The 16,549-nt window shown below is 45.7% G+C and overlaps 1 protein-coding gene across 1 annotated transcript in view; it reads right to left on the bottom strand.

Moving 5' to 3' along the window:
* The window catches only part of COL23A1 (collagen type XXIII alpha 1 chain), a 397,795-nt gene that overhangs the window by 64,287 nt on the left and 316,959 nt on the right, over positions 1-16,549 (bottom strand). Inside the window, exon 3 of the mRNA XM_086411033.1 lies at positions 12,686-12,741. Coding sequence (XP_086267159.1) covers positions 12,686-12,741 — 56 coding nt within the window. The remainder of the gene's footprint in view (positions 1-12,685; positions 12,742-16,549) is intronic.

Raw genomic sequence — 16,549 nt, forward strand, 5'->3', positions numbered from 1 at the left:
CAGTATGGAGGTTCCTTCAAAACTAAAAATAGAGCTACAATATGACACTGCAGTCCCACTCCTGGGCATATATTTGGAGAAAAAACATGATCCAAAAGGGTACATGCACCCCAATGTTCATTGCAGCACTGTTTACAACAGCCAAGACATGGAAGCAACCTAGATGCCCATTGACAGAGGAATGGGTAAAGATGTGGTACATATATACAATGGAATATTACTCAGTCATTAAAAAGAATGAAATAAGGCCATTTGCAGCAACATGGATGAACCTAGAGAGTGTCATACTGAGTGAAGCAAGTCAGACAGGGAAGGAGAAATATCGTATGCCATCCCTTATATGTGGAATATAAAAAGAAATGATACAAATGAACTTACAAAACAGAAAGAGGGTCATAGACTTAGAAAATGAACCTATGGTTGCCGGGAGTGGGGTGGGGAAGGGATAGTTAGGGACCTTGGGAAGATCATATACACACTGTTACATTCAAAATGGATAACCAACAAGGACTTATTGTATAGAACATGGAACTCTGCTCAATGTTATGTGCCAGCCTGGATGGGAGTGGGGTTTAGGGGAGAACGGATACATGTGTATGTATAGCTGAGTCCCTTTGCTGTTCACCTGAGACTACCACAACATTGTTAATCTGCTATACCCCAATACGAACTAAAAATTTTAAGTTTGGAAAAAAACATAGGCAGAACACTCTCTGACATAAATCGCAGCAACATCTTTTTCAATTTATGTCTCAGAAAAATGGAAATAAAAACAAAAATAAACAAATGGGACCTACTTAAATTCAAAACCTTTTGCACAATAAAGGAAACAATAAACAAAATGAAAAGACAACCCACAGATTGGGAGAAAATATCTGCAAATGATGTGACCAAAAAGGGATTAGTCTCCAAAATGTACAAACAGCTCATAAGGTTTAACATCATCAAAATAAACAACCCAATCAAAAAACGGGCAGGAAACCTAAACAGACATTTCTCCAAAGACATACAGATGGCCAAAAGGCACATGAAAATATGTTCAATATTGCTAATGATTAAAGAATATAAAATCAAAACTATAAGGAGGTATCACCTCAGACCAGTCAGAATGGCTATGATAAAAAAAAAAATCCACAAATAATAAATGCTGGAGAGGGTGTGGAGAGAAGGGAACCTTCCCACACTGCTTGGTGGAGATGTAATTTGGTACAGCCACTATGGAGAACAGTGCGGAGGCTCCTTAAAAAACTAAAAGCTAGAGCTACTATATGATCCAGCAATCCCACTTCTGGGCATATATACAGAGAAAGCCATGGTCCAAAAGGATACATACACCCTAATATTCATAGCAGCACTGTTTACAATGGGCTTCCCTGATGGCTCAGATGGTAAAGAATCTGCCGATAGTGCAGGAGACCTGGGTTCAATCCCTGGGTTGGGAAGATCTTCTGGAGGAGGGCATGGCAACCCACTCCAGTATTCTTGTCTGGAGAATCCCCATGGACAAAGGAGCCTGGAAGGCTAGAGTCCATGGGGTCACAAAGAGTCGGACGTGACCGAGCGATTAAGCACAACACAAGACATGGAGGGAACCTAAATGTCCCTCCTCCTCAACAGAGGAATGGATAAAGAAGATGTGGATAAAATGGATAAAGAAGATATGAGACAATGCCATTTGCAGCAACATGGTTGAACCTAGAGACTGTCATATTGAGTGAAGTAAGTCAGACAGGGAAGGAGAAATATTGTATGCCATCCTTTATATGTGGAAATGATACAGATGAAGTTATCCTTAAAACAGAAATACTCACAGAGTTAGAGAACAAACTTGCTAAGTGGGAAGAATGGGGGAAGGGATGGTCAGGGAGATTGGGATCAACATGCACACACTGCTCTATTTAGGATGGATGACCAGCTGGGTCCTGCTGGGTAGCACAGGGAGCTCTGTGCAATGTTATGTGGCAGGCTGGATGGGAGGGGAGTTTGGGGGAGCATGGATACATGTATATGCATGGCTGAGTCCCTATGCTGCCCACCTGAAACTATCATCACATTGTTAATTGGCTATGCTGCTGCTGCTAAGTCGATTGAGTCGTGTCCGACTCTGTGCGACCCCATAGACAGCAGCCCACCAGGCTCCCTTGTCCCTGGGATTCTCAAGGCAAGAACACTGGAGTGGGTTGCCATATACTTTGATATAAAACAAAAGCTTAAAAATGAATTCGCTCAAAAATAAGGAAAAAAAAAAAAAAGAAAAAGTATCCATCAGTCACTTAGGGCTCCTCATGCTCTGGGAACTCCATTATCTCCTTTCCTCAGACTTCTCGTTTAACCCCTGCTGCCACTGAACTTGCACATTTTACAGGTGAATAAACTGAGGCTCAGAAAGCTTATTATGCCTTGGTCCTGGCCTGCTGGAACCCAGCATGATCCAGGCAGCCTGACTTCAAGTCTAACCAAGGGCAAACTATTTTTCCAGAAAGAGCTCTTACATTCACCGAGTGTCCCCTGAGGTCCCTGAGAGGGTGTGTGGCATGTCTGAAGTCACTTAGCTAGTGGGGAGCAGTTCAGGCCGGAAGCAGAGCTATGGGACCCCAGACCCACAGCACCTTCCACCATCCTCAGAAGAGTGGCTAGAGTGGGAATGGCAGCATTTCAGAGACACGTGCCTTCACTGGTGGGACAGGACACGTCTAGCCCAGCTGAAGTGAAGTGAAGTGAAAGTCAGTGGTGTCCGGCTCTTTGAGACCCCATGGACTATAGAGTCCATGGAATTCTCCAGGCCAGAATACTGGAGTGAGTAGCCTTTCCCTTCTCCAGAGGATCTTCTCAACCCAGAGACTGAACCCAGGTCTCCTGCATTGCAGGCAGATTCTTTACCAGCTGGAGCCACAAGGGAGATCTAAGAATACTGGAGTGGGTAGCCCGTCCCTTCTCCAGTGGATCTTCCTGACCCAGGAATCTAACCGGGCTCTCCTGCATTGCAGAAGGATTCTTTGCCATCTGACTTATCAGGGAAACCCTCTAGCCCAGCTGAGGGACTTTAGACACACCGTCACCTCTCATGAGCCCTTCTGGCAGCACATCACCAGCCACCATCACTTAGCACTGGCACTAGCATTACAACCTCATTCTTCTGGGCACCTCAGTCCCACCAACCAGCAGGCGCTGCGCGCTTAGTCGCTCAGTTGTGTCCTATTCTTTTTCAACCCCATGGACTGTAGCCCACCAGACTCCTCTGTCCACGGAATTCTCCAGGCAAGAACACTGGAGTGGGTTGCCATGAACTCCTCCAGGGAATCGTTCCCATCCAGGGACTGAACCCAGGTCTCCTGCATTGCAGGCAGATTCTTTATCATCTGAGCCACCAGGGAAACCCAGTGGGGCTTTTAAAAATGCTCACCCCTTCCCAGGGCTTCCCATTCACATGGAATAACAATACCTAGACTCTCAGGAGACCTAGACTCCTGTGTGGCCCTGCTACTTGCTCTATCAGGCTTAGCTACGCATTGGGTCTCACTTGTCTCTCTCTCAGTTCCCCAAGGGCCCAGCTCTCTTCAACCTCGGACATTCACACCTGTCTTCACAACCGCGAAACTGAAGACATCTCCTCACCTTTTGCTCTTGCTTCCATCACAGCTGCCTGCCATTTTCTTCCAAGCACTTATCACAGTCTTTACTCCTGAAATCCACTTATGCATGTTTTGTTTATTTCTGTCAGCCCCACCAGCAAGGCAGCCCCCTGAGAGCTGGGGCTCTGTGTGTCTGGCTTCCCACCACCTCCCTGAGGCCTAGAACAGGGCCTGGCAGACACAAGTACTTTGTAAATACATGCTGAATGGATGAGAGGGAAGAAGGTCAGGAGAGCCGAGCCCTCGACTTCTGACATCGTTGTATAGTCAATCATTGATATCTAAGGTTGGGAATTGTTCCATGACTCCCCAAGATATCCAAATCCAAGGATGCTCAAATCCCTTATATAAAATAGTTATAGTTGCATATAACCTACGCAATCCTCTTGTATATTTGAAAGCATTTCTAGATTACTTGTCATACCTCACACAATGTAAATACAGTGTAAATACTATGTAAATAGTTGCTGACGCACAGGAAATTCAAGTTTTGCCTTTTGTAACCTTCTGGAAATTAAAATTCTGATACGTGGTTGGTTAACTCCATGGAGGGCAAACCATACAAGATTTGTGCAGTGGCCGCCAGCAGCCTCTGGAGATGGACTTGCTGGCCAGCCAAGAGCTTGGCTTGGGCTGTCCAGGGATTTCCCTGCTTAGAAAGTGAGGCTGGCTGCAGGGTCTCCAGGAGGCCACGTGGTGGTCCAGCCAGGGCCTGGCTCCATTCGGCACACAGTTTTCAAATATTCAGGCATTGGCTGTATATGCTTTATTTGCTGTTGGGAATGTAGGAGTAATTAATAGGAGTCAGATAACATGGGAAATAAAATGGGTCTGAGGGAGCAGAGGGTTCGATGGTTTTGGAGCCTCTTTAACTGAACTGATACAGCCTGATAGGGACAGTGTTTCCCAAGTGGGGAACCAAGTGTCCTCACGCCTCAGGGTTAGAAGGGTGCAGGAGCTGCTCCTTGACAGCCAAGCAGAGGTGGGCAGAGGGCCTGGGGCCTACAATGCTTACCTACCTAGAGCTCTTAGCCCTTCTGGGGATGATCATTTCCTGAGTGTTTCCCAAAGGCTGTATTCCCGGAAAAGCAAACTGGGAAGAATTCCCACAGTCTGGCAAGTACGTGGCCTACACACTTGGAAGTGGGGCTGGCCTTAGTGCATAAGGCTGCTGGGGTCACCGTCCCTGCTCACAACACACAACGGCCCCTCTGGCCTGTGCCCGGACTACTGACTCCCACTCTGCTGACTCCCTGCTCTGCCCAACAGGTTCTGGCTCCTATCCAGGCCTCTGCCTCTTCCCACTCAGCAACTCGGGTTACAGGGCCTGGCTCTTGACTCTTGGAAGCCCACTGACCCCTGAGGAAATGACCTTCAGCCATGCTTCTTGGGTTTTTCCCAGGGGAGCAGAGTGGTCCAAGGCTTTTGAACTGAGTTTGCAGGTAGATGAAATGAGGCTTGGAGGCTGGCAAATCCAGAGCCAGTACTGAGTCAGCAAGCCAAGCGATTAGGTCAGGCCTCAGGCCCTGGATTTAAACAGGGCAATACTGCCAGGGAGTGTGGAGGCCTTAGAACCTGGCTCTCCAGCTCACGAGCTCTAGACCTTGAGCACGCGGCTGTCCTCTTGGAAGGCAAAGTCTGCTTGGGAGAAACATGGGGAGTAACAATCCTGCTTCTCTGGACTGCTACGAGGCCTGAGTAAGATATTGTGTGTGCATAAAGTGCCCAGGACAACAGTGGCTCAGAGCAGGCACCAAAGCCCAGTGCTGGCTGCAGTTACAGCGCAGCATTCTTCCTTTTTCTAACACATGTATGCATTCTGTGCAGACACACACGTAGACACACAGAAAGAAGAGAAACACAGATGGTGGTTTTCCATTGTTTGGCTCATGTTGCCGAACAAACACTGACTGCACAACAGGTTTGAAGAGGCTCGTTTTGAAATGGCACCTGAGATGGCTCTCCAGCATTTTGGCATGGAGGTTTGCTCTGGCAATCACCCTAGTCAGACTCTGTGCAGGGCAGGCAGTGGTGCTAATTAGAAGTCTAAGTGAAAAGTAAACTCATTGGATTAAAAAAAAAAAAGAAACTAGTCCTATTGAAGTGTAATTCATATACCATGAAATTCACTCTTTTAAAAGCATAAACAGGTACTTTTTGATATATTCACAGAATTGTGTAACCATCATCATTGTGTAATTTTCTTTCAGTTCAGTTCAGTTGCTCGGTTGTGTCCAACTCTTTGCGACCCCATGGACTGCAGCACGCCAGTCTTCCCTGTCCATCACCAACTCCTAGAGCTTAATCAGACTCAGGTCCATTGAGTCAGTGATGCCATCCAACCATCTCATCCTCCCTCGTCCCCTTCTCCTCCTGCCTTCAATCTTTCCCAGCATCAGGGTCTTTTCCAATGAGTTGGTTCTTCACATCAGGTGGCCAAGTATTGGGGTTTCAGCTTCAGCATCAGTCCTTCCAATGAATATTCAGGACTCAGTTCCTTTAGGATGGACTGGTTGGATCTCCTTGCAGTCCAAGGGACTCTCAAGAGTCTTCTCCAACACCACAGTTCAAAAGCATCAATTCTTCAGCGCTCAGCTTTCTTTATAGTCCAACTCTCACATCCATACATGACCACTGGAAAAACCATAGCTTTGACTAGATGGACCTTTGTTGGTAAAGTAATGACACTGCTTTTTAATATGCTGTCTAGGTTGGTCATAACTTTCCTTCCAAGGAGCAAGTGTCACTGTTTCCATTGTTTCCCCATCTATTTGCCATGAAATGATGGGACTGGATGCCATGATCTTAGTTTTCTGGATGTTGAGTTTTAAGCCAACCTTTTCACTCTCCTCTTTCACTTTCATCAAGAGGCTCTTTAGTCCTTCGCTTTCTGCCATAAAGGTGGGGTCATCTGCATATCTGAGGTTGTTGATATTTCTCCCGGCAATCTTGATTCCAGCTTGTGCTTCATCCAGCCCAGCATTTCTCATGATGTACTCTGCATATAAGTTAAATAAGCAGGATGACAATATACAGCCTTGACATACTCCTTTCCCAATTTGGAACCAGTCTGTTGTTCCATGTCCAGTTCTAACTGTTGCTTCTTGACCTGCATACAGATTTCTCAGGAGGCAGCTCAGGTAGTCTGGTATTCCCATCTCTTTAAGAATTTTCCATAGTTTGTTGTGATCCACACAGTCAAAGGCTTTGGCGTTGTCAATAAAGCAAAATTTTCTTTATCCTCCATTTAAAAAAAAACAGAATGTGTCTTTTAAAAATAATTTTATGTATGTATGTATTTATTTTTATTTTTGGTTGCACTGGGTCTTCATTGCTGTGAGGGATTTTCTCTAGCTGCAGCAAGCAGGGGCTACTCTCTAGTTGAGGTGTGTGGGCTTCTCATCGTTGGAGCACAGGTTCTAGGGCGAATGGGGTTCAGCAGTTTTGGCTCCCAGGCTCTAGACACAGGCCCAATAGTTGTGGTGCAAAGGCTTAGTTGCTCTGTGGCAGGTGGGATCTTCCTGGATCAGGGGTCAAACCCAACTCTCCTGCATTGGCAGAATGATTCTTCCTGCTGAGCCACCAGGGAAGCTCTACCTTTCATTTTTGAAAGAGAGTTTTGCTGAACATATGGTTCTAGGTTGGTGGTTTGTATTTTTTTAGTCATTTGAATGGGTCAGATCATCCCATTGCCTTCTAGCCTCTATTATTTCTGGTGGGAAGTCAGGGTTTTTATCTTATTGAAGTTCTCTTGTATGGATGAGTCGTTTCTCTCTTGCTGCTTTCAAGACTTACTCTTTGACTTTCAGTATTTTGCTGTAATATGTCTGGGTCTGATTCTTAGATCTATAGAAAGATCTATGCTTAATATAATTTCTCAGAAGGTAGGACTTATGTGTATCAATTTGCTACTTAATTTCTGTATGTCTTATATCTTTTTTTTTTTTTGCCTGCATGATGCAGCATGTGGGATCTTAATTCTTTGGTAAGGGATCGAACCTGGGTCCTGTGCAGGGGGTGTGGGTTTGATCCCTGGTTGAGGAACTAAGATCCCAAATGCCACACAGTGCAGTCAAAAATGAAAAAAAAATTTTTATACTCTTTCATATTTATCTGTTATTTCATTGAAACTCTTTAATTCTGTGTGTGTGGATTTAAATTACTGTCTAATGTCCTTTAATTTTAGACTGAAGGAATCCCTTTAATATTTCTTGTAGAGCACACTGCTAGTGATGAATTCTCTTCATTTCTGCTTTCCTGGGCATGTCTTATTTTCTTTTTCATTTTTTAAGAACAGTTTTTCTTGTTATAGAGTTTTTTTTTTTTTTTTTTGATACTTTGTTGTTGTTGTTATAGAGTTCTTTTTTGACAATTTTTTCTTTTTTCCCATCACTTTGAATATGTCATACCAACTGCCTTATGACTTTGGTGGTTTCTAATAAGAAATCAGCTATTAATCTTATCAAGGATTCCGTTTCTGTGGTGAGTCATTGTTCTTTCACTGCTTTCAAGATTTTTTCTTTCACGTGTGTGTGGAGCAGGCACTCTTCCTTAGACAGGATCATCTCAACTGACATATCTTCAAGTTTGCTGGTTCTTCTGCCAGCCCAAATCTACTTTTGAGCCCCATTAGTGAATTAATCATTTCAGTACCGTACTTTACAGCTTCAGAATTTCTATTTTGTTCCTTTAAATACACTTTCTATCTTTTTATTGATAATCTCCATTTGGTGGTACATAATTTTAATAGTTTCTTTTCATTATTTAGACATGATTTCATTTAGTTCTTTGAACATATTTGTAATAGCCATTATAAAATCTTTGTCTAGTAAGTTCATCTGGGCTTACTCACTGATAGTTTTAACTGCTTTCCTCCCCCCCTTTTCCCCCCATTGCCACACTTTCTTATATCTTTGTGTGTTTCATAATTTTTGTTAAAAACAGTATTTCAAATAGTCAAATGTGGCCACTCTAGAAATTAGATACTCCTCCTCCTTTCCAGAGTTTGTTCTTGTTTGTTCAGGGCCTTTTCTGAGCTAAATGTGTACACATTTTCTCTGAAATGTGTACTCTTTGTCATGGCAGTTACTGGATTCTCTGCTTGGTTTTCTTAACTGTTAGCTTAGGTCAGAGGTTTTCTTTAATGCCTTGAACTGGTAGATCTCCCATTCTGTGCCAAGGGACTCTTTGTGTGTGTTGAGCATAATTTCAACACTCTATCAGGTTACAACTCTGCCTTTGCCTTCACTTTTTGCTTGAATGGAGCCTCAAGGTCAGCGAGAGGTGAGAGACTGGGGTTCTTTTAGGTCTTTCCCTACGCAGGCATGTATATTCTAGATCCCCAGGTATGTTGGAGCATTTTAAAGCTTCTTTGGACAGTTCATCCCCTTGATTTTCATTTAAGTTGCTGTGTCAGCTTCTTGTTGCTTCAACTGGTTTTGCCACTTTAGGCAGCTGCAATGTTAAACAATTGTTGCTGAGTGTTTCTGGCAAACACTCTTAGGATATGGCTTTTCCCAGTAAGTGAGCTCTGCATCAGTTACAAAAAAAAAAAAGACAAGTCACGTGTATGGGCCTTTCCAGGGAGCTGACAGTGACAATTTTTGGAGAATGAGCATTTGAGGAGCTTCAAACTTGTTCTGCCACCTCCAGCGGCTGCTCATTTTCACAGGTACTGTGATTGTGAGGCTGTGATGGTTTTAGGGTTACCATGGGGCTGGGGAGATGAGCAAATTAAAAAGCTACAAACCTCACTGCTCTCAGCAAGGTTCAGACCTTTTTATAAAATTAACATTTCTTAGGTTGTTACCAGACATTGATTTTCAGAATTTGGAAAAGGTCATTTTCTTCCTAGCATTATTGTGGCTTCTATGGAGGAGCTGATTTTCAGAGGTCCTTACTCTACCATTCCGGCAGTGCTTCTGCTGTATTTTTAGAAAGTGTTCCTTAGGACCAGGGTGGATAGAAAACCTTAACACTAAAACTGCTGATCTAAGGCTGGCACCTGCAGAGATCTGGTGAGTGGCTCCATTTGTCTCTATAGGTTTAGCACAGCCAAGCAAAATTTGTTTTCATCCCTTTCTGCCTCCTAACCCTTTATCCTTCATTTGCCCATCAGTCCCTCTCTCTCTCTCCTCCCTTTCCTCCCTATTTCCTGTCAACAAGCATTTATTGGCCATCTCTTTAGTGCCTGGGGTCAAACTGCTCTGGGAGCCCATCTTTGGTGGAGAAGGACATGTTTGCAGAGCAGACCACCAGCACTTCAGGGAGTTCCGGGACTGAGGGAGGGATCTAGAGCTAGGGGAGCCAGGAAAGACTGATCGATCCTCATGGAGAAAGGGGAATCCCGAAGGAGAAAAAAAAATCCTGCTTAAGTTCCCTAGAAAGAGGATCCCAAGGATACTGCTGGGCTTCCTCAGCTGAGAAATAGGCTACTGGGGAGAAGAAAAAAATCCGTTCTATTATGATAAACATACAAACACACTGAAGGCCCTGTGAAGTATATTCCAGGCAAAGGCTCCCACTGAGAGCTGGAGAGGCCCCATCTCCACAGGTGGGCTGGGTCAGTTCTGTCTGCAGCAGCAGCAAGAAACCCTCTCAGCCAGATATTGTCCCACCAGGCAAACAAACAAACAAACAAAAACCTTTCTCCCTGGGGCTCAAGAAAAGCCTGGTTTGTACAGGGGAAGGACCCAAAGCCAAGAGGTGCATGTATGTGAAACTGTAGAAATAAACACGAGGCCCAGCCAAAGCTAATCAGAGAGGGACATCTGCTCTGTGCTGCTCACACCATTCTGTGATGGGCAGACCACAGGGCATCCCATGGGAAAGGGTAGTGAAGGGGAGGAGGGGCTGCCCACCCCTTGCCCAGCAGCTGACCTTAGACAAGACATTTCTCCCCGTGAAGCATCAGTTTCCTTATCTACAAAATGGGGATAATAACAAATTCGTATCTTTCGCAGAGCTCTGTGAGGATCACATGAGATGAAGGACTTGGGAGGACACAGCATGGGGTCAGGGGTCCATTGAGTCCTTGATTTTCCCTTGACTTTTAGATCAGTTATGAACTGGAGTCATAATTCTAATGAGTTTTTAAGTTGAGTAATATACTTTGTCCTAAAAAAAGTCACTATCTATTCCTCTTTTTCTTCCAAAAAGGACATCAGGAGCTTACAATAAAAGGCAATAAAATCTTTTACGAGGGCATAAATGAGAACTGAGTGATGAAGTGTGTATTTGGCAGGCAGTGGTGCGGGGGGTGCGGGGTGGGGAGTGATTACACAGAAAATCCATTGTAATCAAATACAAAATAGTCTCCAGCTTCTGGAAGTCAAAGCAAACCGAGTACCACGAAAGGCATTTCCTGCCAGTGAACTCTGGGGAGTTTATCTAGTAAGGAACTAGATTGGGTAAGCATGTAGCAAATAGTGGGGACAAGAGGCCCATGCCCAGGGCCAGGAAGAAGAATCTGAGCTTCCAGAGAACCTGCCTTGTTTCTCCCAGATTCAGTCTGCCTGGGGTCCTCCTGATGGTGGAGCATGGTTACCACCATGCTGTCCTTATGAAGTTGCCTAGGGGCTGAGCGTGTGTGCATTCATTCATTCACGGTTCTGTGCATTTCCATTCCCTGGAGGCTCCCCTGCACCAGGCTGTTAAATGCGTCTGTAGACTTGGGGTGTTGTCCCCAGCCAGAAGGATTAGATAAGACTTTTTGGAGGAGATGCTTGAGCTAGGCCAAAAGGACAAAGCATAGTGAACTTGGGGTAACAGTCCAGGTACAGGAGGAGAGATCTGGGTGGGGGAAGATATGAGCGCAGGTTCAGAGTGGGAGGACCCTGGACATAGCTGGAGGTGGGGGGCATGGGAGGAGTAGTGAGAACTGTGCTGAGACAGACTGAGGCGGACAGATGGGAGGTTTGGTGTGGGAGTGGGGAGGGAGGGATCGAGGAGGATGCCCCTTGCCTGCATAGGGAAGCAGCTGGCTGGAGGTCCCTTCCCTGCAATGGGGAGCTGGATGAGGGCAGGCTAGGGGAAGTGCTGGGTTCAGTGGGGCCAGGTTCAACCTCTGGGTCCAGAGGGGATGACTTGGCTAGAGGAAGGAAGAGGGGCGTTATCAGCATTATGGGGGTGCCAGAGCCACAGGGGTGGGAGAGAAAGAAGGCCAAGGGCAAATCCATGTAAGAGGCAAGTGGGGTCTCATAGGAAAGGTATATGAGAAGGGGTCAGAGATGCGGGAGAAAACACAGGCAAGAGTCAGCAGGGGGCCTTGGGGAACAGCCAATACGAGGCTCAGGAAGAGAGACAGCAATGCATTTGCTGTCTGCCTGTGTAGCCACCAGGAGGTCAGTGGTAACCTTTGGCCAAAATGATGTGAGTGGATTGGCAGTGAAAAGAGACTGGAGGGGCTTGGAGGAGCGGAAGGCAAGGTGGAGGAGATGGGAGCCCAACAGGGGTGTGCAGCCTCTGAGGGAAGCTTTACGGTGAGTTGGGCGAAGGGTATGAAAGAGTGCATTTTGGGTGAAAGGAAGATGGCAGGAGGGAGGCTGATGGCAAATGCAGGCGAGTCTGAAGGTTGTATGGCAGGAAAGTGAAGGGGTCTTCTCCTGGTGGCTCTGCCAAGGGAAGGACTGGCCAAGTCTGTGGAGGGATGGGGACACGGAGGAGAACCATCTTGTGTCAAGGGACCCAGGGTAGCAACCCTGGGTGGTGGAATCACCATCTATTCCCACAAAGACAGGAGGTCATTTCAGAGTGGGAGACGGGGGTAAAATTTAAAAATAAAATAAAATAAAAAAATAAATAAAATTTCTGAGGCTGATAATGAGGTTCAGGGGGTGGCCGAGGGCATAGACGGGACTGTCACTGGAACTGTGACACTGAAATGATGCCAAGAAGGCAGCACTGGGCACTGTAGCTCTGGGGACAGTGGCTGGAATTGGAGGGTGAGACAGAGACCTGGTCCTTGGTTATGGGCTGCTGCGGGGACTGGCGCCTCCAGCCAGGTTCCAGGTCAAGGGCAGACTTCCAGGTCGAGGTTTAGGAACTAAGAAAACCTGGGACTCACCGGGATCACCTCTTCTTCCGGGCTTGCCACGCCGTCCAGGGGGGCCTAGACAGAAAACAAGGATGGACTCTTTAAGATGGGAAGCCAGTGGCCTTGGGGACAGCCTGCCTGCTGCCAGCTGCCCCCAACTCACATTCATCGCAGCAGCCGGGGGGATAGCCTGCCCACCACCTTGCTGGCTGGGAGAGTGGAGAGAAGTGTGAAGAAAGCTCTGTCTCCTGTCCCTCCCTTACCCCTGCTCCTCTGGATCATCCTTATTGGTTGCATTCTCATCCCCCACTCATTCATTTAGTTATTCAATTATCTGTTTATTATTTCATTCACAAGTCCTTTCCCATTCAAAAATGTATACTGCCTAGAAACTCTTGAGGCAGGAGATTGCCACTGAGAAACTTCCGACTTACAAGAAAAATAAGGCTGAGGATGGCAGTTATCTTATGAAAGCCTGGACAAATGCTTTTTAATATTCACTAAAATAAAGCAACAGAGAGAGCACACCACATAAAGACACTGTCGTGTGTACAGGCTCAGTTGCTCAGTCGTGTCTGACTCTTGCAACCGCATGGACTGTAGCCCACCAGGCTTCTCTGTCCATGGGATTCTCCAGGCGAGAATACTGGACTGGGTTGCCATGCTTTCCTCTAGGGGTTCTTTCCAACCCAGGGATCAAACCCAGGTCTTCCTCATTGCAGGCGATTCTTTACCATCTGATGCCCTTCTCCAAAAGACACTATCATGGCATCTCAGATGCTTAAACTCAGAGATAACAGGCTCTATCCTATCCACCTACCTCCTTCCTCTGTTCATTAAACACTTTGGCACCTCCCTCCCCTTCCCCACAGCTCTAGGGAGACACCATAAAGTTCTTGTGATTTATTGCACATAATGTGCACACTGATGCATGTGCTTTTTGGTATCCAGTCTCATCCACATGGTTTTGCACTTTCCGAATCTGATGTAGACCATCCTGCCTTCTCCTTCTGCCCCTGGGCCCACATCAGCCCCCAAGACCAGAGTGACTGAGATGCTGAAGAGGGAGAGGGCTCTAGGTACCGGAACAGGCGGCAGGGCTCAGAGAACAGCTCACCTGGCCTTGGAGTGGAGGGCGGAGCTCATGCCTCCTTGCCTTCCCCTCCCTGTTTCTGTTTTCACTCCCCGTTAGTCTAACTACCTCTGGTTCTTTCTCCTGTTTTCTCAGGTGGGAGAAGGTGTGCAGAAACGAAGTCGCAGGCACTAGATTGTAATTTATACCTCTCTTCATCCTGCCCCTCACTGCGCTCCCAGCTCTGGGCCGGGCCTGGAAGCAACTTAGGAACAGCTTGTGCCATAAGCACTGTTCTTTCGTAAAAGTCAACTTTAAGGGGATTTCCCTGATGTTCCAGTGGTTAGGACTTTGCTTTCCAATACAGGGGTTTTAGGTTTGATCCCTAATGGGGGAGCTAAGATCCCACATGCCTCAGGGCCAAAAAACTAAAACATAAAACAGAAGCAATATTGTAACAAATTCAATAAACTTTAGAAATGGTCCACATTAAAAAAAAAAAAAAAAACAAACTTAAAAAAAAGCCAACTTTAAACCCCCTCAAAAATTCCTGGAACAATCACAGAGTAGAGGCAGAGACCAGCCGTGAACCAGGTCTGTGGCAGGATGGCTCACTGAGAAATTAGTGTGCCTGTGTGTGTTTCTCTTTATTGTTCTCTTCATTTTTAAGCAGGTAGTCATCCCCACTTGTGGGCTCCCTGGGTAGCTCAAATGGTAAAGAATCTGCCTGCAATGCGGGAGACCTGGGTTTGATCCCTGAGTAAGGAAGATCCCCTGGAGAAGGGCATGGCAATCCACTCTAGTATTGTGGCCTGGAGAATCCCATGGACAGGGAAGCCTGGTGAGCTACAGCCCATGGGATTGCAGAGTCAGACATGTCCGAGTGACTAACACACACACACATGACCATTTGTGCACCTGAAATGGGGGTCTGGGACAGAGCAGAATAGCAGAGGTGGCCCCAGGTCAGTGGTGCTTCCAACTTTTATTAGGGGGGATGTCCTGGATGGGGAGGACGGAGGGCTTCTGAGGAAGAGAGAGAGAAGGGACTCCTGTGGAGGGGAGGAGTTACATATTAGACTCTGAAACCTTTGCAAACCCCATGGGTGAGGTAAGAATGAATTTCATGCCAGCCTTATGGACTGGGGGGCTTGAGCTTAGAAGGTTAAACAAACTTTATTTAATTTTTTTTTCTTCTTCTTTTTTTAAATTTTATTTTATTTTTAAACTTTACAATATTATATTAGTTTTGCCAAATATCGAAATGAATCCGCCACAGGTATACCTGTGTTTAAACAAACTTTAAAAAGTGAGAAACATGCTATTTCTTGCACTACTGAGTTTGTAGTTAAAAATGTTTTTATTGTGGTGCCAAACATAAAATTTAGTCTTAACCTTCTTTATGTGTATAGTATAGTAGTGCTAATTAAACACACACTGTCATGCAACAAATTTCTAGAACTTTTCAACTTCTAAAACTGAAACTCTATATCTACTGAACAACTCCCATTCTGCCCTTCCCTCCAGCCCCTGGAAACTGCCATTCTGCTTTGCGTTTGTCAGAGCTTAATGATTTCAGGTATCTCAGACAAGTGGAATCATGCAGTATTTGTCTTTTTGTAATTGGCTTCTTTCATTTAGCATAACGTCCTCAAGGTTCATCCATGTCTCAACATATGATAAGACTTTCATTCCCTTTTTTAAAAAAGACTTTATATATATATATATGTAAAATAAATATATATATTTAAATTAATTAACTTCCCCTGGTGGCTCAGATGGTAAAGAATCTGTCTGCAATGTGGGAGATCTGGGTTTTATCCCTGGGTCAGGAAGATCCCCTGGAGAAGGGAATGGCAACTCACTCCAGTATTCTAGAGAATCCCATGGACAGAGGAGCCTGGTGGGCTACAGTTGGTAGGATCACAAAGAGTCAGCCACTACTAACATTTTATTAATCTTTGCCTGCGCTGAGTCTTCATTGTGTTGTGGGGGATTTCTCTAGCTGTGGTGAGTGGAGGCTACTCTTTAGCTGTGGTGTGTGGGCTTCTCATTGTGGTGGCTTCTCTTGCTGCAGAGCATGGGGCTCCAGAGCATGGGCTCAGTAGGTATGGTGCACAGGCTTAGTTACTCTGTGGCATGTGGGATCCTCCTGGAACAGGATCGAATACGTGTCCCCTGTATTGGCAGACGGAGTCTTCTCCACTGTACCACCGGGGGAGTCCTTCCTTTTTAAGGCTGAATAATGGTTGGTATAGTCAAAGCTATGGTTTTTCCAGTGGTCATGTACGGATGTGAGAGTTGGACTATAAAGAAGGCTAAGTGCCGAAGAATTGATTTTTTTGAACTGTGGTGTTGGAGAAGACTCCTGAGTGTCCCTTGGACAGCAAGGAGATCAAAGCAGTCAGTCCTAAAGGAAATCAACCCTGGGTATTCTTTGGAAGGACTAATGCTGAAGCTGAAGCCCCAGTACTTTGGCCACGTGATGTGAAGAGCTGACTTGTTGGAAAAGACCCTGATGCTGCGAAATACTGAGGGCAGGAGGTGAACGGGCCACAGAGGATGAGATGGTTGGATGACATCTTCAACTCAATGGAGATGAATTTGAGCAAACTCTGGGAAATAGTGAAAGACAGGGAAGCCTGGTGTACTGCAGTCCATGGGGTCACCAAGAGTCGGACAGGACTGAGCGACTGCACAATAGTCCGTTGTATGTGTCTGCCACATTGTCTTCATCCATTCATCTTTTTTTTTTTTTTTTTGCTGTTCTGGGTCTTCCTGTGGTACATGGGCTCTCTAACTGTCGTGTGT

Source organism: Bos grunniens, chromosome 7 (genome assembly GCF_055505025.1).
Source record: "Bos grunniens cultivar Pamir isolate PY7600 chromosome 7, Bosgru_T2T1.0, whole genome shotgun sequence".
Taxonomy (NCBI): domain Eukaryota; kingdom Metazoa; phylum Chordata; class Mammalia; order Artiodactyla; family Bovidae; genus Bos; species Bos grunniens.